Genomic DNA, 26,173 nt, shown 5'->3' with positions numbered 1-26,173 from the left:
CACTTTTCAGATAATGAGATTATCCCAGATTATCTGGACCATACAGTAGCAGGGGCAGATTTAGGTAAAGGTGATTGGCAAGGGGCAGGAGTGATGCATCAATGGAGGAAACATCACAGACCCAAGAAAACTGATCTGGAGAAAGCAAGGGAATGCGGCTGTTTGAAAACCTCCCAAAAGTACAAAGAAATGCCAATGTCAAGGTTTTAGAATTCTGACCTTCAGAAATACGAGAATAAACTCATATTCTATGCTACTAACTTCATTAGACCAGCAACAGAAAACTAATATATTAAGGACTGATAAAAGGATATGAAATAATGATCTGCCATACATATCATCAGGGAAATTAAATCAGAACAATGGGATATCATTTCACACCATGAGACTGGTGCATATATCAAAGAATAAAGCAATGTCAATGTAGGGAAAGGGGGCAATATTCACTGCTAGTGAGAATATTGAACAGTTCGACCTTTTGGGAAAATAATATGAAAATTTCTTAAATAACTAAAAATAAATCTATATGAACCAGGAATTTCACCCCATGGAATCCACTCCAAGCATCCAAAATCTTTTTTTCAGAAAAGATACTGGCATTACTGCTATTCAGAAAAACAGACCATATAGCACTATTCACAAAAGTCCAAACCTTGAAACAACCCATTTGTCCAAGAACAGAAAACTGGCTAAAGCAGCCATGATACATATAAAAAGGGTAACTACCCAATTTAAGAAAAGATGATATAATTCAATTCGATGCAATATAGATGGATATGGAGAACATCACACTAAGTGGGGTGAGTCAGAAGAAGGACAGACAAAGAAGGATCTCTCTCATCTGCAGGATATAAAGTAAGAAAGTAGGGGAATGAAAACTGCCCACGTGGAACAGAAATGAAATCTGGTCAGCAGGAAGCCTATGGGGGAGGAAGATAAAATGGGAATTGGGAAAATGGTGAAAGGAAAAGGACACTGGTGAAGATGTGGTGCTGGAATGTTCTCTGTATATAAAAAAAACCTGTAAGGTAAAGGCCCTCCCGTTGATCGTCGATTTGCTCGAGCGGGCCCAGTAACGTCTCCATTGGAGACTTTGTTGTTACTGTGTTTGGCATATCGAATACTCTCGGTAGCTTGCCGGGCTCTCCGAGAGGGGCGGAGGAATCGAACTCGGGTCGGCCATGTTGGCCGCTTGTAAGGCGAACGCCCTACCCGCTGTGCTATTGCTCCAGCCCCCAAAAAAACCAAACAAACAAACCTGTAGCAGTTTTATAAATCATGGTGATTACATTTTTAAAGATTTAAACATATTTTAAAAGAAAATGAATGAAATACTGCCATTTAAAAATGAATTGGCAAATAAATGAATGGGAAAATGAACAGATAGATAGTACTCTAAACAAAAATTGAAAAATCCTGATACAATAGAATTCAACAGCTCATCAAAAGGATCATACACCATGATCAAGAGGGATTCATCCGGGGATACAAGGATGGTTTAACATTCGGAAATCAATCAACATAATCCATCATATCAACAAAAGAAAAGATAAAAACCATATGATCATATCAATAGATGCAGAGAAAGCATTTGACAAGATCCAGCACCTGTTTATGATGAAAACGCTCGCCAAAATGGGGATAGAGGGGACTTTCCTCAATATTGTTAAAGCCATCTACCACAAGCCTACAGCAAGCATCATCATCAATGGGGGAAAACTGAGAACCTTCCCTCTAAGATCAGGGACGAGACAAGGATGCCCACTATCTCGACTGCTGTTCAATATAGTACTGGAAGTACTTGCAATAGCGATTAGGCAAGAAAGAGATATTAAGGGCATTCAGGTAGGAAAGGAAGAAATCAAGCACTCACTATTCGCAGACGATATGATACTATACTTAGAGAACACTAAAACCTCTGCCAAGAAACTCCGAGAAACAATAGACTTATATAGTAAAGTTGCAGGCTAGAAAATCAATATCCAAAAGTCCATAGTTTTCCTATACGCAAATAGTGACAGAGAAGAAAATGACATGAAAAAAACAATCTTCTTCACAATTGTACCCCAGAAAATCAAGTACCTAGGAATCAGCTTAACTAAGGAAGTAAAGCACCTCTACAAAGAAAAAGAAAACACTACTTCAGGAAATCATTGATGACACAAGAAAAAGAAAGGATAACCCCTACTCATGGATTGGGAGAATTAATATTGTCAAAATGGCAATAATTCCCAAAGCATTGTACGAATTCAATGCGACCCCTACAATGATACCCAAGACATTTCAAAAAAAATGGAGAAAACACTCTTGAAATGCATATGGAATAATAAACTCCCATGAATAGCTAAAGCAATTCTTGGAAAAAGACATGGAGAGGCATTACCCTCCCCAACCTCAAGCTCTACTACAATGCAGTAATAATTAAAACTGCATGGTACTGGAACAAAGGCAGAACTTCAGACCAATGGAACAGAGTTGAATACACTGACATCTCCCCTCAATCATATGATCATCTAATCTTTGATAAAGGTGCAAGAAATGTGAAATGGAGTAAGGAAAGCCTCTTTAACAAATTGTGCTGGCATCACTGGACGGCTACACGCAAAAAAAAATGGGCTCAGAACTCTGCCTAACACCATGTACAAAAGTAAGATAAAAATGGATTAAAGACCTCAATATCAGACCAGAAACCATAAGGTACATTGAAGACAAAGTTGGCAAAACCCAAAAAAAAGAAATAGTGACCAAAATACAAAGACAGTCTACAGAATGGGAAAGGATATTCACCCAATACACATCCAACAAAGGGTTGATATCAAAGATATACAAAGTACTGGTTGAACTCCACAAGAAGAAAATATCCAACCCCATCAAAAATGGGGCAATGAAATGAACAGAAACTTTTTCAAGAAGAAATCCAAATGGTAAAAAGGCACATGAGAAAATGCTCTACATCATTAATCATCAGGGAGATGCAGATGAAAACAATAATGAGATATCATCTCATACCACAGAGACTGGCCCACATCCCAAAGAACAAAAGCAACAGGTGTTGGCGCAGATGTGGTGAGAACCCTCCTTCACTGCTGATGGGAATGCCGACTGGTTTAAACCTTTTGGAAAATAGTATGGACGATTGTCCAAAAATTAGAAATTGAGCTCCCATTTGACCCAGCAATACCACTCCTGGGAATATATCCAAGAGAGGCAAAAAAAAGTATAGTCAAAGTTACATCTGCAGTTGTTTGTTCATTGCAGCACTGTTTAGAATAGCCAGAATCTGGAAAAAACCTGAGTGCCTGAGAACAGATGACTGGTTAAAGAAACTTTGGTACATCTACACAACGGAGTACTATGTAGTTGTTATAAAAGATGAAGTCATGAAATTTACATACAAGTGGTATTACATGGAAAGTAACATGCTAAGTGAAATGAGTCAGAGAGGGACAAATATAGAAAGATTGTATTCATCTGGGGAACATAAAGTAATAAAATAGAAGACTAACACCCAAGAATAGCCAAGATAAGTACCAGGAGGTTTACTCCATAGCTTGGAGGCCAGCCGCACGTGCTACGGGAAAAGGCAGCTCAGATAAAGGAGGGAGCACCAAATAAAGGGTGTTGGGAGGATCCTCCCAGAATGGAAGATGTATGCTGAAAGTATGCTATAAACCGAACATGATTGCCACTCAATGCCTCTTTTGCAAACCACAGCTTCCAAAAGGAGAGAGAACAAACGGGAATGCCCTGACACAGAGGCAGGGTGAGATGGGGGTAATGGGGTTGGGAGGGATACTGGCATCAGTGGTGGTGGAAAATGGGCACTGGTGGAGGGATGGGTACTCTATCATTGTATAATTGTAACCCAAGCACAAAAATTTGTAAGTCTACAACTGTACCTCATGGGGTTTTTCTAATAAAAATTTAAAAAAAAGGAAAAAAGAAAAGTCCTGATACAATGCCAACTAGCCCCCCATCATTTATCTGTCTCTCATTTATCAGCATAGAGAACTAAGGGTATGAAGTAAGGGTGACATTAGACTTGGATCTCTTCTAGGTTACTTCCAGGCTAGGCATTCTTGGGCAAGTGCTTACTTCTTGAAACCTGTGTTTTCATGTATAAAAATGGAGATAGTACAGGATATCAAGCACAATATTTGACATTGTGTGTTGTATTGAATAAGCTACAGTGAAGTCAAATCCTAGAGGGATTCGAAGCTAGGTTTGTTTTTTTTTTTAACAATGTGGCTACATAAACAATATTACCAATGACACTTTGTGCATGAAACTTACAATAATAAAAACACCCCTTATTAAAACTGAGTCATCTAGGGGTATGGTGCTGCCAACAGGTCAAACTGTACCCATCGGACAAGTGCATCAGAAGCCTGATGGTGCCTTCAGGCTTCCTGATAGTCCATAATTGCCACTGTGCCTATGGCCAGACAACAAAACCTTGGGACCAAGTTTACCAAGAAATTAAATGACCAAAAGTTAGGTATATGGGAGCCACATCCACAAACCATCTCCGGCTCAGCTATACAAGCTCGTTTATTGGCCTTATTTCAGAGAACCATAGGTAAATCTCAAAAGCCACAGTTAATCTTGGACCTGCACATGGCTGAACAGACTGGTGTAAATCAGAGGGGGGTCGGTTGGCCTGGTGGCCCGCCCAAGCAAAGCGCCCAGCAACCACTTGCTTCCACAATCCAAAATTGACGCCATATCCCCCAGTCTGCCTCCACCATGTCAGGATGGTCCTCACCAAGATGTAATCTGCTGAAAATTTTGTAATGTGGATCTTAGCACACCAACAGCCCTGCCCCAGAGACATAGCAGAGTCTCAGAAGGCACCACAGCGCTGGAACTCTCTCCAGGCCCCATACTGGGCCAATTTCACCAGGGCACCCCAGATGGAGCAGGTGCAGTCTCCGCGCCTACTCCAGATGAAATCCCGGGGACCAAGAGCTTCCACAAGCAAGGCCCAGATATGCGTTTCCAGGACTGAATCTCCAGGCTGCATGGCAGCAGAAGGCCAGAGCTGCCCCATCGCGGGTCTCTGCCCGCCAAATAAACTGGCTGTCATGCCCACAATTTGCCTCCGGGGGCCATCTTGGCATACCAACACCCCTGGCCCAGAGACTCCCATTTGAATTCCAAATTGGATTAGTGCCATACAGAGATGTCTCTGGAACCTGACTATTTACAAACTAGAAATTTACACTTACAATTGTGGCCGTGTAAGCTCTCATGATATTCAAAATGAGCAATGGAAAATAAATTAGCTAGCATCTGCCCCTGGCAAGTATGCTCGAACAGTGGTGGGGAATGTTGAGCAAAACATAATGCCCAAAATGAGAGGGTATTGGGGAAATTGTCTGCCATAGAGGGAGGGATATAGGCGGTGGAAAATGTGCACTGCTGGGGGGATGGGCGTTCCATCACTGTATGGCTGAATCTCAAACATGAAAGCTTTGTAACTCTCTCTCACGGTGATAAAATTAAATTTAAAAAAAAGTAATGTGGAGTTCATGCCCAACTCAATCAACTTAATCAATCGCTGAACAAATAGCAGTACTCCTACATTATTAAAATAAATAAATAAATAAAAACTGAGTCAAGGACTGAAAAATGGCAACACTTGTTCATGGTAACTGCCATATGATAGATAGGTCACCCTCAGGAGCTGAACAGTAGCACTCATAGTTCTCTGAGATTAATCCATATTAAATTATGCAAGTTATGAATTATGCAGGTAATAAATTAGGAGAGTTATCCAGAAATATACTCCTCGAACAAAATATGTACACACTGGCAGTGGAGATGTGCCATCCCTTCCCATCTTTTCACCCACTTGGAGTCCTGGTTGTCATGCCTGCAAACTTCCTCCGGGTGCCATCTCAGTGCATTAACGGCCTTGAATCCGAGATTCAGCAATGAATCCTGGGAGACAGCAGCTCACGGGATGTCTCTCTGGATCCTGTACGAGCCAATTCCACTGGGGCACTTCAGATGGAGCAGGTGTCCCCTCTCCACCCACTCCAGATAAATTCTTGGTGGCCATATGCTTCCAAAAGAAAAATCAAGCCACATGGCAGTAGAGAACATTGCTGTCCTTCCCATGTCCCCGCCCACTATGGGTCCTGGCTGTCATGCCCATGAACTGTCTCAGGGCGCCATCGCAATGCATTAATGACCTTGATCTAGAGACTTACAAATGAATCTCAAAATGGATTAACATCCTACAAAAATGTCTCTGGACCCCAATCATTTACAATTTTAGAAATACAGAAGTGCATGGCCCAGAAACCAACTGCACAACCTCTTGTGATATTCATAATAAGCAATAGAAAATAAATTATCTAGCATCTGTCCCTGGAAGGCAGGCTTGAATAGTGGTGGGAAAATTTGAAATAATGGTGGTGGCAAGGTGTAATGGTGGTGGAATTGGTGATAAATATTGAATGCAATCAATTAATGTCAACAACCTTATGAAAATAAAATTTAAAAAAATATGGCCACCCTTTAATGCATGCAAAGTAATTAGCAGGGACCTAGAACAAAGAGAGCCATTGCTGTGTTATTGTTACATTAGATCAATGGCAAGACTCAAAATAAACTGTACTACAGTGGAAAATTAAAGCAGCTCCAGCTTTTTGACAGTTCCTAAGATTTATGGGAATTTCTGGCTCCTGTGAGAGATAACTGAAATTGGAAAAATCAGAATCAGGTGTGCTAATAACATACTATACTACAAACCAATAAAATTCCCAGCATTTCCCCAAATTCCTGAAGCATTGCCAAATGCCATCCACTATGTATTCACATTTCACAGAATCTACTTGTTACTATGATTCATAGTTAAAATACTAGAAGTTTTGAGAGGAAGAGAAACTCGCTTAGACTAGGACCTTTCGATAGCACAATTACTTTAAGCTCCATTCTCATTTCTAAAATTCCCAGGGAACATTAAAGCTCATGAAATATTTAGTGAATGCATAAATGACCTTTATGGATGATATAACCCATGTCTCTTCATTTTCCATATGCTGAGGCTGAGAGCAATGTCTGAAAATCCCTTCTATGCGGCACTAATTCAAGTTAACATCTATCTTCTCCAGAGAGGGAAGAATGAATAGCTCTAAAACAATTTTTTAAAAAATATATATTCATATTTCTAAGTCATTTCCATTTTCACGCAATGGAATCTGATGGAATTGTTAAGGTTCTGGGCCAAAGATTTGGCTAATAATTTGTTGGAGATATTAGACAGGAATGGCGAAAAGGAAACAAGAACCTGGATGAAATAGAGCCTGAGTGAGGAGATCAGGAAAGCATGGGTGTCATGCTGAATTATTTAGTTCTAATTGGAGCCGGGGAGTTACTTGGGAGATAGAACAAATGACTAACATTTCAGGTTCATATGACTTTTGTAGGCTGCACAGAACTACTTAAAGCAGAAAATCAAGTCCCATTAAATATATATATGTGTATGTATATATATATGTGTATATATATATATATATATATATATATCTCCTGACTTTTTCCAAAGCAGATATAAACCTAGAAAAGATTCAGATCATGAGGAACTTAAGTTCTTGTACTGACTCTTAGGCAACAACACACCAGGAAAGCTAAGTACCTTCCTACATTTTCCTCTATGTAACTTATGGATTCAGTTCTGACACAGATATTTGATCTGACTTCTGTGATATATATATATATATATATATATATATGTGTGTGTGTGTATATATATATATCACTTGATCCCCCATTATTCATCGAATTACTCTAGCGGGTGCTAGTAACGTCTCCATTCATCCCTGTTGCATGCTAGCATAGCCCAATGGCATCTGTTAGTTCTAGGAACATGCAGAGCCTCAAACCGATCATTCAAAGTCTTGACGAAGAAGTCTGACCATATATATATATCCACTTCATTTTCCCAGCACCACTTGTTGAAGAAGCTTTCTTGGCCCCACTTCACATTTCCTGCTCCTTTATTAAGATTAAATGGCCATATATTTGAGGGCCCATGTCAGGATACTCAACTCTACTACATTTAGTCGGTGGGTCTGTTTCTATTCCAATGCTGTGCTGTTTTAATTACTACTGCTTTGCAGTACAGTGTGCAGTTGGGGAAGATGATGTCCCCCATCATTTTTCCCCCCAAGAATTGCTTTATCTATTCATTGGGATTTATTGTTCCATATGAATTTTAGGAATGTTTTATCTATGCCTTTGAAAAATGTCATAGGAATATTTAGAGGGACTGCATTGAATCTGTATGATGCTTTGGGGAGTATTACCATTTTGACAATGTTAATACTTTGACCCATGATAGGGTGTGTGTCTCCACTTCCTCATGTCCTCTTTTATTTCTTGAAGTGGTGTCAATGACATGGAACCTAAAGGAATCTTTAAAGTGAAAACACCATTGTCCAAGTAAGTGGAAGCAAAGATAAATGGGACTGCATTAAACTAAGAAGCTTCAGCACCTCAAAAGAAAATGTCACCAAGATAGGGAGACAGCCCATGGAAAGGGAAATATTTACCTAATACCCATCAGATTAGGGTTTAATATCCAAGACATATAAGGTACTGATAGAACTTTATAAGAAAAAAAAAGTCCAACCCCATCAAGAAATGGGGAGAAAATAATGAACAGAACCTCCTTCAAAGAAGAAATATGCAAATGGCTAAAAAGCACATGAAAAAATGCACTATGTCACTAATCATCAAGGAGATGCAAATCAAAACAACAATGAGATGTATTCTCACACCATAGAGACTGGCATACATCCAAAAGAACAAGAACAATCAGTGCTGGTACAGACGCAGAGAGTAAGACTCTCATTCATTGTTGATGGAATGCTGACTAGTCCAGCCTTCTTGTAAAACAATATGGTCATTCCTCAAAAAACTAGAAATGAAGCTTCCAATTAACCCAGCAATACCACTTCTGGGAATAGACTTTGAGGCCCTAAAAAAGCACAGCAGATATATCACTTGTACCTTTATGTTCACTGCAGCACTATTCACAATATCCAGAATCTGGAAACAATCTGAGTGCCCTAGAACAGATGACTGTATAAAGAAACTATGGTACATCTACACAATGGAATACTATGTAGTTGTTAGGAAAAATCAAGTTATTAAATTCACTTATAAATGGATGAGAGCTTGTTTTTTTAGTCTCTGGATCTTTGCTGTTGACGGGCTTACACGGCAGTTGGTGGGTGTAACTGTCTAGCTACTGGAAGATGGGGGATCTGGGTGGAGGAGGCCCAGTCCCAAGCCAAGCAGCTAGGAGATCTCAGCCCTGGGTCCCGCACACCTGGGTTCCTCTGCCAGTTCCTTCGTGCATGAGGCTCGTACGAGCATATGGAGCTCGTCTTAGCATAGCTGTTGCTGGGTCCTGGAGGTCTTCAGCTGCTGGGGCTCTTCTCCGGGTGGAGAGGGAAACTCAGCCCCATGAAACTCAACTGCCATGTAACTCCATTGATGGCCAAGATCTAGGTACTATAAAACCAAGCTCCCGGAAGTGCGTAGCTGCATTGGCAGCCGTGTTACTTCTTATTGTATAGTTCTCACTCTCAGAGAACGTGGCAGGCTACTGAGAGTATCTTGCCCGCATATATGCCTGACTGGGAACACCTGTAAAACTGATTAGAGGCTGCCCCAAATGCCCCCATCCCTCTCGGAGAGCCCAGCAAGCTACCAAGAGTATCCTGCCCACACAGTAGAGCCTGGCAAGCTACCTGTGGTGTACTCAATATGCCCAAAACAGTAACAATGATGGTTCTCATTCCCCTGACCCTGAAAGAGCCCCCAATATGCCATTGGGCTACACTAGCATGTGACAGAGATGAATGGAGACATTCCTGGCACCCACTCAAGCAAATCAATGATAGTGATAGTGATAAATAGATGGAGGAATCCTGCTGAGTGGAACGAGTCAAAAGGAGAGGGACAAGCACAGAATGATCACGCTCATTTGTGAGACATAAAAAAAACATTTTATGAGACTAATGCTCAAGGACAGAAGAAACATGGTCCAGGATGTTTTGTCCATGATTGGACGTCTGCCTCCGGTGCTGAGAAAGAAGGAAATTGGATAGAGAAGGAAAGACTATGGCAATGATAGTTGGAAAGGATCACTTTGGATAAGAACTATATGCTGAAACTAGGAAAGAAACAAACATGATAACCTCTCAGTATATATTGCAAGTTATAACGCTCAAAAGGAGAGAGACAGACAGACAGACAAACAGACACACAGGGAGACAGAGAGAAAGAGAGACAGACAGACAGGGTTCATTGATGGTGGGAAATGTACACTGACGAAGGGATGGGTGTTGGAACACTATGACTGAAACCAAATCATGAACAGCTTTGTCTCCGTATATCCCACAATGGCTAAATTAAAAAAAAATAGCTGAGCACATTCCCTAGGTCAACATTCCCATTCATTGGAGAAGAATATCATCCTTTCCTTAGAAAACAAATTTTACTGGTTTTTATACCTTCTTTGAGAAGGTGACTTTAATCTACTCTAAGCATATATGTCTACCCCCAACACTGTGCCACTTGGGTCACAGGGCAGTAGCCCCTAAGTTCATAAGATGATTCTATAAATGTTCCAATGATGGGTTATTTAAGACATGGATATTTTAAAGCTAAATATGTCTACATTTCTTAACATTGTATGATTACTTCCTATGTTCATCATAAGAAGTTAGGTTGCAGAGCCCTGAATCAGGAGGTAGATATCATAAGCTAAATTCTTGCTCGCCTTTACTACCCCAACTATTTTTTCAGCTAGAAAAAAAAACTGACATACCAGTGGTTACTTCAAATGTCTACCTACTTCTTTGCATTCTTCAGTGTCTTCTTTTAAATTCACCATGTACATTTGGCAATGAATGCTGGATCTCTATTTGTGATTTTATTAAATTTCTCAATTTATCTATATACTGTGCTTGTGTTCTTTTTTGTGTTATGGGTAGCGGACTTGGACCTCACCTGCCCTATTTAGGGCTTATTTCTGACTCTTAGCTCATGATTTACCCCTGGCAGTGCTTGGGAGACTGTATGCAGTACCAGGGATGGAGCCCAGGTAAAGCCACATGTAAAGCAAGAGGGTTACGTACTATATTATCTCTCTGGCTCCAATGTCTGTGTTCTTTTTCCTGTGTCTTCTTTTCCTTCTCCTACCAGAACCTTCTCTTCTGAGTGGATAAGTAGGACTTTATTCAGATTAGGTGTTGTGCTTCCCAGTCTGATGACTTGAACAGTGTTAAAGAACCATGGGAATTCTATTGGAAGAAGATAGACCAACGGCCATTTGGTTCCTTTGGACTTTAGATTCCACATTTCCAAAGTACAAAGCCATCTTGTGAACACAAAATAGCAAATGATCTCATCTAGCTTTCCTGTGGCTTTTTTCATTATCAAACTTTTTATGTAATCTGAACATTATTCAGATACCTTGAGAACCTTATTCTTTCAGAACATGCAGTACGAATTCATACGACTGTACCATTATCTAGGCTGGAATATCCTACCACTAGTTCTCTTTATCTCTGATCCACTGTATCTGCATCACTATACACTTTAGTTTTGTACCAACAACCAAATGTACCATTTGTTTCACAGCAGAAATTCAAAAAATGAATGAGTTAGACTTGTATGTGATTCTTTAAACAGTGAAGTGTATTTCTTTCAGAAACAGGGTTTGTATCATACTAGCTTATTTATTTCCGGGACAGGAAGAACAGTTAGAAAAAACAAAGAAAAATAAGACAACTAGAATCCAGGCGAGAATCAGAAACACGGTGTACCTGATAGACCATTATATTAACAGTTTCTTCTCTTTTCTGTTCTGGACGTCCTTGACTCTGCAATAGATTCCGCACTGTTTCTTCCATCCTAAGAAACAAGAAAAAAATGCATAATTTCTTTAAAGAGGTTTCCCAAGAGCACAGGTTTGTTCCAGTTAGTGGTAATTATTTTACAGTGTATATTTCTAAGCTAATACTTAGATATATCTTTTCTGTCTTTTATCTCTTATTACTAAGAATATGTTACAAAGCCCTTAAGCCCTTTTCCAGACTGTATGCATTTTCTCTTTTATTTTAACCTTCAGATCTCTCTATACTGAGATTTAAACATGTACTCTTACAAATTTCTTCACTATCTCTATTTTATTTTCAGCTGCTCCTTTTTAATATGACATAATATTATCTAATTAAAATTCCTCACATTGTTTATGATCCGTTTTCAAAGTCATCAAACATTTTGTAAGTGCATACTTTCAATCTATACATAATCAGGTCTTTCAGTGTAGATCTTTCTATGTCAGAGTAAAAAATCTATTTTACCTTTTTCAACTACTTCCTGGTATTTAAAGAATTGAGCGTGCCAATTTATCACTAGTGTCCTAAAGAATGTAATTTAACTTCTTCATAAGTTTTGCTATTTCAGACAATAAACATATTTAAACATAGATTTTAGTACACATTTATGGTTATACATGCACATATATAGGTTATATTAAGCACATATTTTGGTTTAATTTTTATTTTGAAAGATCACTTCAAATCCTCTCACTATTTACAGAGAAAAAATAAATAAAACATATACACCCATTTATGTTTCCAATCATTGTCTCATACTGTTACTACTTCTTAGAAATATCAATATCCTTTCATCCACTCATATTTCAATCACCTTTTTATATCTACCTTAAATTTTTACTAAGAGAATTTTTAATTGGTCTTTAATTTTTCATCCCATATATAGCCTATACTCTAAGCTGCCCCCTTTAACACTTAAAAACTCCTCAGTGCTCAAATATTTCATAAATTTATTGATATTGTGATGTAAATTTTAATAAATAATATAGAATCATGTCATGCATTTTAGGTCCTTTCTTCAATTATAGTCAAAATGAATCCTTAGTAAATATTATGTAAATCATTTGTTAATTCATTTTAAAAACTGTTAAGGTCTTACTCTGTGTCAGGATCTTGGTATGTATACTCAAATTGTTTGATCAACTTGTACGTGAGCTCACCAAGAAGTATCCATGCACCAGAACTCTTGGAGCAGTACGCTTCAACTAAATGTACTAGTTATTTTCTTCAACTGATGCTAGATTGATGGTCTCATCCTGCCCAAGGATGTACTTTAATGATTAAGTTTGATACTAGTTTCAAAATTTTAGGCAGAAAAGCAGTTTGACTTTCCTTCTTTCTAGAGTGACAGATTATAGGCTCTAGTAGAACTATGCATTCCCTGAATGGAGTGGAAAATTATTATAGCAATCAAGGTAGAGTAGTTTAAATGGTAACCTTTCTATGATCGCATCTGTCTACATAGTGTCAGAGTCAGGAAATTACAGATGAACTGAGCTATTCCCAAACTGGATTATAACTTGGGAAATTATGCTTTTATAGAGAATAGCACCAGAACCTATTTGGGATTTCAAGAAGATATTAGATGTCAGCTATGAGAGCTCAAAAAAATAATCTGTAAACATATATTTATATAACCTATCTCTTCATACTTTCAGCCACAGAAGAAAAACCTGTTCTTTAAACTTTTCTGCAGATTTTGTGTCTTTAATGATATTAACTAAAATTTTGTCATTTTAGCTTGTCAAATAACTCATATCAATCACCATAATTTATTTTTAAAATTTTAGTAGATGGAGCCATAGCACAGCGGGTAGGACATTTGCCTTTCATGCAGCCCACCTGGGTTCGATTCCTCCATCCCTCCCCGACAAGCTACTGAGAGTATCCCACCCACACAGCGGAGCCTGGCAAGCTCCTTGTGGTGTATTCATATGCCCAAAACAGTAACAACAAGTCTCACTATGGAAACGTTACTGGTGCCCACTCGAGCAAATCAATGAATGGGAGGACAGTGCTACATTGTTACAGTGCTATTTGATAAATGAAAATTCTGAGTCACTGAGAGACAGTTACATAGGAATAATTAAATAATTTTAATAGCTACCTAAAAGCAGCATCTGTTCATAGGCTTTATGTACATATTTGTGTACATAAAGGAGACATAAGATTAGAGATACCCCAGAAGCCTCCATCTCCCCACCCCCCCTCCCCGCCCCTGCGAGCCCAGCAAACTACTGAGGGTATCCAGCCTGCAGGGCAGAGCCTGGCAAGCCAACCGTGATGTACCAAATATACCAACAGCAGAAGCTAAAATGTGTCTCATTTCCCTACCCTAAAGGAGTATCTAGCCGAGTTGGGAAGAACCAGAGGACTCCTACTAAGCAGACGACATGCACGTTAATGGATGGGAAGGCGGCCTCCAAGCAGCTGGCCGCCAAGGCAGCCCACAAGAGCACACCAGCCATGGGTGGCGTGAAGAAGCCGCATAGCTACTGGCCTGGCACCGTGGCACTACTTGAGATCTGCCAGCTGCTCTTCCAGCAACTTATGCGTGAGATCGCACATAGGACTTCAAGCCCAACCTGCGCTCCTGGAGCTTGTTCGTCATGGCACTGCAGGAGGCGTGTGAGGCCTAACTGGTGGGGTTCTTTGAGGACACCAAGCTCTGTACATTCCCACCAAGCCGTCACCATTATGTCCAAGGACACCCAGCTGGCATGCCGCATCCGCGGAGAAAGAGCATACAGTCTGCGATGCTATAATCTCAGGGCTGGGGCATATGAAGATGCTACTGGTGCCCAATTGAGTAGTCAATAGTTAACGGGATGACAGTAACAGTGACAGTGACATGTCTCCCCACCAGTTCCTAGGTGGGATTCAGGGGTCACTCCCAATGATTTTCAGGCAACAGGGTTGTTGGGTCAACACAAGGGCCCAAGAATTTAGTGTTTGCAGTGTTCAGAGACCTTCAGGGTTATACCTAGTGTAAATGCTTATGGGAGTCCTTGATGTCAGAATGAAACTGGGATCGGCAGTAGGTAAAGAGTGTGTTGTGACTCCTCCAATCTCTCTGGCCCCTGAAAGGAGAGTTTCAACTTCTAGTTAGGTAAAGATGTTAGGGTGAACACAATCGATATGGAATCTAAGAATGTGATTAATTTCATTTCTGATATGGGAAATTATCTACTAGAGATGAAAATAGTTTCTATGAAAAAATAGACACAAAGGAGTCACAAATTCTGGAAAACTAAATGATAAGATCCAATTTTAGTGATTAGAAACAATGAATCAGTCTATGTCATTTCAAAAGAATTTCTTGAAAAGTAGTGGATTTTCCATATTCACCCAATCTTTCACAAAAGGAAATTTAAGGTAATGAAGATCACTCAGCTTGTGACTGATAAAACAGAGACAAGATTCATTTTTTTTTCTTTTTGGGTCACACCTGGTGATGCTCAGGGGTTACTTCTGCTTTTGCACTCAGGAGTCACTCCTAATGGGGCTCAGGGGACCATATGGGATGCCAAGGATCGAACCCGGGTCGGCCACATGCCAGTAAAACGCCTAACACCCTGTACTATCGCTCTGGCCAAGATTCATTTTCTAAATGTCAGGTGTCCTCAGCACAGAGGATTCAGGTCTTTTTCATTTTTATCATTATTTCATCATTTATAAAAATATGGTTTCAATGTACATCACTAGTTAGAACTCTGTTAAAGCCAAATTATATCTTATTTTTAATAAATTAAAATTTAATTCTTCAGCACATATCTTCCTGAATCATCTTTGGAGTATAATTAAAAGTTCAATGCATAAGTTACTGAATCAAAAAGAAAATATCTATTCACTTTTCCTCTATTCTTCATGACTCATATTAAAAATATAATAATGTAATAAGTAATAAAAGAAGAAAGGAGGGTGGGGAGAAAGTGGTTAAAATAGAATCCCAAGCAGCTCAGACCCACAGTAACACCATGAATATTTCTTTGGCACTATTTCACTATTAATTAAAAACAATTACATTTCCAAGCTACAGCTTGGAACAGAGTTCCAAGGAACCATCTCAACTCTTGGTAAAAAATTAAGTTGTCTCATCTTTTCATAACCTTTATAAATGTGGCCACAGAGAAAATATTTTGAACCTGATGACAATACACCATTAATTATTTGCTTTTGACATATTTTCAAAATCTCATTTAGCAAGCTTCTGTATGTATTTGACCCAAACTAAAGATTTTGAAGTATCATCTATTGTTGTCTTATACTCGAAGTCATCTCACTTCATCTTATTATTTTTATAGCAGATATAAGAGGATTTATATTAATAGTTTCCATCTAGAACAACTCAACCATCTGTTTCCCAATGTGACTGAAAATAAGCCAAATTCTTTCTCCAGGTCCACAGCAGGCAGACCTATTTTTCTTGGTTTTATTTGGTTTCAAATTTAGTTGGTGAAACCTATCAGTGTTTTCTGACCTTAAATAAGAACTTTATAGTTTATTTTTATTCCTTTGTTCAATCTGAGACTAAATACTTTCTTTTCCTAATTACCAATCAAATAATAGTAATAATTAATACCACAAAATATAAGATTATGCATCTTAAGATGCAACGATCACATAGTAAAGAAACAAATTTCAATGATTCTGCCCCATACAAGTTTTGAAAAATAAATCAAATATGAAAATAGCTTGTATAGCAATGTAAGTATAATATTTGGGTGTAGGTTCACAAGCAGTGCTCAGGGGCTGACCCTCCTATACTTGACATAGCTTGGAAGTGCTGATAGAATCATACAGTGTCAAGAACAAACACACAAAAGGTTGGATTAGTGAGTTTGCAGTGAAATTCTCTCTCTGGGAATAGGAGTCTGCCTTTTTCAAAGATATCCTCTTAAAGACCAGATGAATGGGGTATTTTCCTTTGCCTCTGCTTTTAACATCTCAAGACAAAGTCTCATGAACAGAAGAAAGGAAGATTCTCCTGGAAGTAAATGATCAAAGACAGTAGATTTCTAAATCCTTTTAAGACATAAACCATATAATTATTCAAAAGCTGATATTGTCATTTAAAAAAATAGAGCCCTGAAGATCTTGCTTATTCAATAATGAAAGTATCAATGGTAACATGATTCAGGATCTATTAGTAACTTTCTGTACTAATGTCATGTGAAGGAATGCATACTTTCCTTATCCTTCAAACTGAGCCTTCAAAGAAATGATAAAAACATTAGAATAGCATCGTCTTTTTTATTCCTCTGATATCATAGTCAAAGTTCTGTTTAAACTTTGTTTTAAACAGAAACACAAAACAAGACACACTCTCTCAAACTGATTAATGGATGGGCCAAAAGTGTTCTTTTAGACTAAGAGTTGAACTGTGCCATATATTTGTTCTCTGAAAATATTTTAGAATTCGACAATACCACTCTTAGGCATTTAGGTGAGGGATATAAAAAATAATTCAAAAAAAGGTATTTTTACCACTTTTCACTGCACATTATTTATAATAGTTAAGACATGAATCTACCTAAATGCCTAGCAACAAATGACAGGATACAAACTGTGGTATCTATAATCAATGGAATATCACTCTGTCATTTAAAAAACGGATGAAATTGTACCTTCTGGGATAAAATGGATTACAGTTGAGGCTGATACACTAAATGAAATAACTAAGGAAGTAGGAGCAATTTTTATTATGCATGCAACATAACAAGCAAACAAACCGGCAATAAGCAAAACTAACTTCTAGTGAAAACTGCTGATGTTACTTGGTGGAAAGGGGATAGAGGGAGTGAGGAATGGGAAAAAAGGTCTATTTGGTGCTAGGGTGGCCCTGACATGTTGGTGGTGACATACAGAGTTGATAAGATATACCCCCTAAATTCTGTAACATTGCAAACTAATGGTAAATTGACATAAAGTGGAAATAAATACACAGAAGAAATACCTCTGAAATAAAAAAATCATTTACCATGAAGAAAATGACTCAAAGGGTTGAAGCACATGTTGTACATGTGGGTGTCCCAGTTTTCATCCCCAACTCCACAAGGTTCCCCGAGGCACCACCAGGAATTTCTTGTGAGCAGCATCCTAGCACCAGTGCCTAAGCATCACTCAGTATGATCCCCATCACTCAATAAAAAGAAATGTTAAGATGTACATTTTCAGGAATCATGCAGCAAATTAATTATGCAATAATATTGCATTGTTCTTTACCTTCTTTTATGTGAGTGGCTACAAGACCAGAGGCTGTTCACTTTGGCAAAAATTACTTTGGTTAAAAAAAAAGTGCACTCCTGCTTCTCTTTTATTCTCTTAAGTTGTGAATTATGTCAAGAGCTGCTGCTGTGACTTGCAAATTGATTTTCCATATGTTTCACTGTATTTGACTTCCAGTCTTCTCACTTTGAGAAAGTGTTGATTTAAGCAAGTGTCCCACCAATGCTTGAACTTCATTTTAATGACAGGAAGGAAAAGACTGAGGCTGAGGGAGAAAGAAGGTGGAGAGGTGCTGGCAATTGTGCCAACTTTCCTTCAGCTTCCTCCCTATGAATCATGGCAGTGCATGATTCCATGAAGAGAACAACACTCGCCCTGCATAAAGAGGACAAACTTGTGATGTCTTCCAGAAATAAAGAGAAGTACAGTAAAATACTAACTCCCTTTCCCTGTTAGTGAAAATATAAGGAAATTATACAACTTGCATTATATATATATATATATATATATATATATATATATATAATTGATTTGTTTTGTCTTCAAATTAGTTCTGTTCTTGATCACCCTCACCCGGAGGCTGACTAGCATTACCGTTTGTCTCAAATTCAGTTTAAATTCTAAATCTGAAATCTAAGAAAACGGATTTTTGTAAATTACTTTTTAAATCCATTTCTTAGCAGGTATCTACCACCAAGGGAATGTAATCTCCTGCGCATTCTACTAAAGACGGTGCACTCCTATTCCATAATCAGAGGGATACCTGCAACATTATGGAAGAAATGAAAAAACAATTATAGTGAGTAAAAGAAGCCACACATAGAGGACTAAACATATGTAGTTTTAGTACATAAAATAACAATATCTGGTGGAAATTTTTAAGAAGAATAATTGCCTGGGGAGCAGTTATGGAGAAAGCAGAAAAGACCAAATAAAATTATTGAGATGGAGGTAATGCATTTCTTGGGGGTCTGGAATACACCACTCTATTAGAATTCATCCAATGCTGCACTTAAGATGCATATTCTTATCTTATTAAAATTGTAAAAGAATAAAAAGAACTGCAAATAGATATTAATGATACGTGACATAATTTGGGGTAAATTTTGCTGATTTTTCTTGAAATGCATCAAAAATTAATGGACGGAGAAATAAATGTATAAAAGCAAGTATAGCATATGTGAGTGATAGAACCTAGTTAGTGGATACATAGTGTTCACTCTAACATTGTTTCACTGTTTTCTACAAATTTTAAATACTTTTAAATGACCTGTCAAACAGTTGTTTTCCTGCAATCAGGCACCTTAAAACTTTTTCCTTCTCATCAGAGACATTTTGACTAGGTCTGCGTATGTAGTTATATAAAACAGGTATACAAAATTACTTATAATAAATAAAAACGAAATTTATTCTAAAACAAAATTTAAAGCTATATAATCCTATTTATTTGGGGTCAGCAGGTTTTCACAAATTTAGTATGTGGCTTTCTTGATCTTGGATGTGTATGAGAATCTGGGATATAGATTGTCTTGGCTTAAAGTGTTTAGGCTTTCAGTGATGTATTTCATATGCCAAAACAGTAAAAACAAGTCCTACATTACTGGTGCCTGCTCGAGCAAATTGATGAACAACGTGAGGACAGTGCACAGTGCTACAGGCTTTCAGTAAAAAACAGAACAACGAAGATTCACTTCCACAGGTAGCTCTTAGATGTACGCAAGTATGTGTGGGTGGACCACATTCTTTCCAAAGCAGTGTTTTCAATCTCTGGTTCCTGAACTAATCACAAACTCACAGACACAAAAGTATCAAAAATCACTGCATCTTGGGAGAAAACCCTGTTCACTGCTTTGTCACCGGCCCTTCTAGCTCTGTGTTTAAAAGTTATGAGGTTATCCCCAATTCATTCTGCTTAGCGAGAACCTGTGGTACACGTGGCATTTTGACTAATTATCGTAGCATCTGCTTATGACTGTGCTTTGGATCTTCATTATGAAGTCTAACAAATGCTGTAAGAATGTCTAGGTTCTTCCCAGTATCCCCAAAGTCAGCTACAATTACTTTCTAGACGGCCTCTACATGCACAGAATCTGAGAGTAGCCTGGAAAGGCAAAGCTCGGGGTTTCCTTTACACATGAGCATACTGAACCCCCAACTGAATGTGGCCCATTGGTGTGGAGCCTTATGGAGATGCCATCCTTTTCCAGCAATTTTTATGAGCAAGCAGTGACACCTTTTACCATCTGTAGAGTACTGGTAAAGTAATCCCTGCAGGATAACCCTCTGATTTACTGCTGGATGAGAGTAAAAAGGAGAAAGATCTTAAATGAGAAAAGAGACTGCATGTCCTTACATGTCATTTGTTTTTATGTTTCTTTTCATTCAACTTCCTTTGTTTTTCTCAATGACCCAATTCTTCCTCTATTGTATTTGCAGCAGAAAGTTTTCCTAAAGTTCTGGACAGAGATGATAAGCTGACTAATTTTCAATTCTAAGAGTTAGCTGTTCATGTGAAAACTTTGCTGGTTTAGAACTGAGTTCTGCCCAACTGCATAAATACACATCCTTAGAAAATGAGTTTCCTCACCTAGGAGCTAGCAATCTAAATATGTAAGTACGGGTGATTCCTCCACTGGCTATCACTTTGATATCCTTTAGCCAGCCTCTTATTATCCTTGCTGCATAATTAGAAACTGTAGATCTACAACAAAGATAGTGGAAAACTGCACTGAAACTCACTCTGGATCAATGTTGGACTCTGTGTGCGCTTGGGGGTCATTCCCAGCTGTGTTCATGGCTTACTACTAGCTCTACACTCAGGGATCACTCCTGGTTTGCTAGGAAAGCATATGGGGTGCCAGGGATTGAACCTGGGTCGAATACATGTAAGGCTAATGCCCTACCTATAACTCTAATATCGCCCTGGCTCCTGGAATTTCTCGTTTCATTCTTAAATTACACACACACATACATACATGTATATATGTATACATTTAATTCAGCATAATTTTTGCAAGAATACTGTTGCCCAGAGTCCATGGTGCTTTAATTCACTTATGGGATGTAACACCATTTATAAATAGATCAAAATGTGCTATTCCAATTTGAATTAGTGCGTCAGAGTCACTCTGGGGCCATCAATATATGAATAGAAAACTGCATAAATTTTCTCAAAGACAAGCTTTTTTTGATAATGCATGCTGCCTCTGCCTGGGCAAAGGCAACTTTGGAGAGAAAAGAGGAGCAGAAATGTGCATTTAAAAAGTAATGTAACAAGTAAATCTCAAATGTTTTTGCTCAAAAATGGTAGGATATTTTTAAAAAAGCATTTATGAATTTATATATTTGTCAATTCCACATTCAGAAAAACAAAGAGGGGGGCTCTTTTGTTTGCAAATAAATTCTGAAAGGAAAGTGTACCTGATTTTCACTGTCTTGGTTAATACTTTCAGGCTAAGTTGGCATAATATTCTAAGCATCTGCAAGACTATTTGGCTATTTTACTTTGCTCAATGGAGTCTGGTTTAAGGAGTAGGAGATAGCAGGGAGGAACCCAAAGAGATCCAAAGGGGCTCAGGGGATACTCTTGGTTAACCTGGCTAGATGATTTAATGTGAGAGCCAAGCAATGTGGTACGTAAGGACTATCTTAGAAGTACTGGAGGCCTCTAAATCCTACATCAAGCTGTACTAAGTTGGCCATGACATACAGGGCACTGAACTTTGGTCCTATCCATACCTGGTCCTTGAACTATTTCCCCAGCCCCTAGAGACAGGTTTTTCCAATTCACATAACAATTATTATTTAATATGACCATGAACTTTTCTCAGTACCAAGCCCATGTTCATCCGGAGCTCATTTATTTGAATTGCAAATCCCTTTTTCAGTGTGTCCTAATAGATATTTTCAAAATAGTTTCCACACATAAACCCAGGTTTAATTATTGCTTGTATCTATTTTCTTGAGTAATCTGAAGCAGAAACAATCTGAGTGTTGCAACTGCTCAGAAAATAATGAACTTCTTGCAGCATTATTCATAATAGCCAGATTCTGTAAATAACTGGAGTACCTGAAAATAGATGACTGGATGAAGAAACAATAGTATATTCTACACAATTAATATAATGCAGCTGTTAAGGAAAATAAAGTCATGAAATTCACTTATAAATGGATGGACATGGAGAGTAACATGTTGAGTGAAATGAATCAAAAGAAAGGGGCAGATATAGAATGATTGCACTCATTTGGGGACATAAAAAATATTATGAGACTAATACCCAGGACAATAGAAACACGGGGGCCAGGAGGTTTTGTCCTTACTTGGAAGCTTGCCTCAGGTGCTGGGAAGAAGGCAGCTGAGATAACAAAGGAACAACTATGGCAATGATAAATGGAAATAATTGTTCTGGGTGCTGAAAGTAGCAGGGGGGCGGGGAGAGAAAAAGAGAGATAGAAAAAGAGAAAAGGCTGGACAGTGGCAGGAGGGAGACTGGGGTCATTGTTAGTGGGAAATGTACAGTGGTGAAGGATGGGTATTGAAACATTACATGACTGAAACCCAATCATGAACAGCTTTGTAACTATGTATTTCACAATGACTCATTTCAAAATTAAATTAGAAAAATGAATGTCCAGCACAACTAATTTTTATATTAAATGCATATTTGAGGGATAGATCCTGATTGCTCAATATTTATGGGCTGGGGAACTTTTTAGATAGTACACAATTCAATTTATTAATGATCTTCAATAGTTTTCAATTGGCCACTGTAGTTAAGAACAATATATGTTAATAGATCATAAGAATATAGATTAAATTTCACCGGCTAGTGAAAACTATTGAAACTTGGAACCTCATTTTTTGCATTTCTTAAAATAATTCATAATTTTGTCGTGGAGAAGGAAAAAAGTCAATATAGACTTTTCTACATCATTCTTAATATTCTCTGGTACAGTCAAAGCTTTAATCTGGAAAATTGATGTTAAGTGCTAAAAATGAATTACACTGTTTCATATTAGCTATTTTCTCCACAGTTGTAACTGACTCCAGGTGATTTGTTATAAGACCTGTTTGGGATTTTGATTTAGAAAAAGTATTAGACTTGGTTTTCATTGACAGACTTATCTTGAATTTATTCTTACTTTTGACATCTGAAAGATATTTTATGAACCTTGAAATGTTTAGATGGTCATTCTTAGTGGTTAGACCAATAGTAACATTAGAAAGAAATAATGACTAGTACACAGTAATGTAAGTAACAAATGTTACTCAATAACTAGTGCCATTGTTATGGTAAGAAAAAAAGGAATTTTTAATTAGCTTTATTTAATGGCAAATTATGCTATTAAATTTTCTGAACAGAAGGTGGAACAGTGGCTAAAAAAGAACTTCAAATTTCACAAAATTGGTATATCTGATTTCATTATGGTTCATAGGCATTTTTCATTAGGCCTTGTCTTTAAATGATTATTTTTTTAAAATTTAAGTTACATGTTTCTGAGTCTTAGTCCTAAAGAGTAACTTCAGTCTTAAGCAACCAAATATTTCAAACCACGGAGCATCCAGAAAAGTCATGAAACATAACCCTCTTTCAATTTTAAACTTGTCGTCATATGTACTCAGTGTATTCCTATTCCCTCTATTCCCTAAAATGACATGGATGGTTCTGGGTGGACATATTATTACCAGCTATGTAATTTTGGATTAATCACTAATATTTCCTAAATGTCACTTTCTTCTATGAAGGACGAAGAACCTCCAGCTCTGGGTAAATCTCTTCGAGTCCACTGTTCTTCCTGCATTAAAATATGCCTCAGAGACCTGGCCCTAAGAAAACAGGATGAGAACGCTATTTGGGTCTCCCAAAGAGGAATCAAAAGAGCTATGCTTGGAGTATCACGCTTCACTCAAATGAGAGAAAGAATCAGGAGTTCTGACCTCCGTTGATGATCAAGAATCAGGGACGCTGTCTCGTTTGCCAAGGCATAGAAAATCAGATGGGCTGGACATGTAAGGAGATGTGGAGACGACTGATGGACTAGAGCTATTACCGACTGGATTCCACGGGACATCAAAAGATTACATGGCTGCCCGCCTATGAGATGGTCAGACTTCTTCATCAAGACCCTGAATGATCAGTTTGAGGCTCTTTGTGTTCCTAGAACGAGCAGACACCGTTGGGCTACACTAGCACGTGACAGGGATAAATGGAGATGTTACAGGCACCCGCTGGATCAAATCGATGAGTCTTCAAGTGTCAAGTGATCAAGTGATCGCATTCTTTTACAGTGAATAAGTGTATAGAGCCAGTACTACTTAGCTCAGTGAGATGTTATGAGGATACAAGGAGAAAAATCACCATATAAATTTTAACAATCTAGCTTTTTTATGTACTTATTTTTAAGACCAACTCTTTCTTTAGAGTTGAAAGGTCATGGCCCTTCAATTTACAGATCATTTAATGGTTATGTGAGAATAAAACCTTTGAACACATCAGCTAACCAAACAACACTTTTTGGAGGTACATAACAACTTTGCTTTTTTATTCAGAATGTAGAAAAAAGAGTACTGTTTGTTCCACAAGTTTCATGCAATGGGCTTCGAGGATAACCTACTGCATTAGTCAGGATAGGTAATGATAAAGTTATAATGATCCCATATCTCAGCGCTTTGAAAAAATCATGGAAAGTCTAATTAATACAAGATCACTTCAACAGTCAATTTTCATTTATGAGCAGGATAATTCCATATTCTGTCTTCCCAGAACAAGTTCAGTTTGTCTGCTGTTCTGACAAGTTATTAAGATTATTTTACGTTTAAAACAATGCTCAGCTGGATAATAAATATTATTACATTTATGTCACTAGAATATTATATATTTATCATCCAAGGACTCCGGTTTCTTTATCCTCTCATCATGGAGCCATTAATATGGCTGGAAAATGAAAAACTTGAGAATTGGTGTAAGTATATCTTGTTGTTGCATTTAAGAATTATCACTCTTCTCTAAAGGTCCTTAAGCCAAAACTAGGTATATGGCCCAACCAACTGCTTGCGACCACTTATAAATTTAGTTTTCTGCATATTCAGCAAGGAAAGGAAAATCAGATATCAGTGCTAATACAATTCTTCCATATCTTCCTTGTCAGAAGTGAAGATTATATGGAAACGATTAAACAATTCCAATGCAGACCAGCCCTGTTGCTGAGTGTATATAGTTACCTCTAGTGTCTGAGAGCTGAAACTCCAGCTTGATAGGCAACTGTTGGTATTGTTGGCCTTTTCACATTGAGTGTTACTTATCTCCCTCTGCTGGGTGACAGTGCTGTCACTACGAAGATTTCTCTCTCACTTTCCAGCTATTGATTGGCACTCTTCCTTTAACATGCCAGACTGATTGCCAGCCTGCACAATTAGTCTCTCTGAGATCTGAATTGTACACAAAAGTGTCCCTTCTGATCAAGGAGTCTTCTAACATCTTTTGTAGTCTCTCCCTCTAAGAATGCACTCAAGCCTTCAGCTGACAGACGTGTTTTGTCTTGTTTTTCACACTGCCTCCTTTAGAAAGTATCTGAAAACCTGGAAAACCACCAGTACTTCCACAAAACACTGGGATCTTTCCAGATCTTAATGTGGAAGAAAAACAAAGATACGGCTTCTTCGTATTTTTATTAGAAGGTGATTGTTAATGTTTCACTATTCTTCACCTAACTGACATTGCTCAAAATACCATGACTAAAGATGTGATAATAGCTGGCATGCTTGGTCCTTTACAAGTTCTAAAGTATAGAAACTTGTCAAAATTTAAAAGGCAAATGCAAAACCTGGGGGAAAATATGCAATCTAAATCCAACTTCAGTATTAGATTAAAAACAAGAAAAAAGTATCAGAGTAAAATGCCTTAAACTAGGATGTCAACAAAACAGATTTTATCAATCATCATAATCATCTGATATTTGGATAGAGCTATTTCTACAAAGTACAATAAGAAAAAGTTGATTCCTTTCCTCCACCTCTTCCT

General features: G+C 38.0%; 1 protein-coding gene across 1 annotated transcript in view; it reads right to left on the bottom strand.

The window, feature by feature from the left end:
• The window catches only part of NCKAP5 (NCK associated protein 5), a 1,139,016-nt gene that overhangs the window by 412,115 nt on the left and 700,728 nt on the right, over positions 1-26,173 (bottom strand). The window contains exon 6 of the mRNA XM_056117696.1: positions 11,850-11,937. Within this exon, the coding sequence (XP_055973671.1) occupies positions 11,850-11,937 (88 nt within the window). The remainder of the gene's footprint in view (positions 1-11,849; positions 11,938-26,173) is intronic.

The sequence above is a fragment of the Sorex fumeus genome, unplaced genomic scaffold (assembly GCF_029834395.1).
Source record: "Sorex fumeus unplaced genomic scaffold, SorFum_2.1 ptg000035l, whole genome shotgun sequence".
Lineage (NCBI taxonomy): Eukaryota > Metazoa > Chordata > Mammalia > Eulipotyphla > Soricidae > Sorex > Sorex fumeus.
The sequence above is the reverse complement of the archived record's forward strand: the minus strand, read 5'-3'. Positions and strand labels throughout refer to the sequence as shown.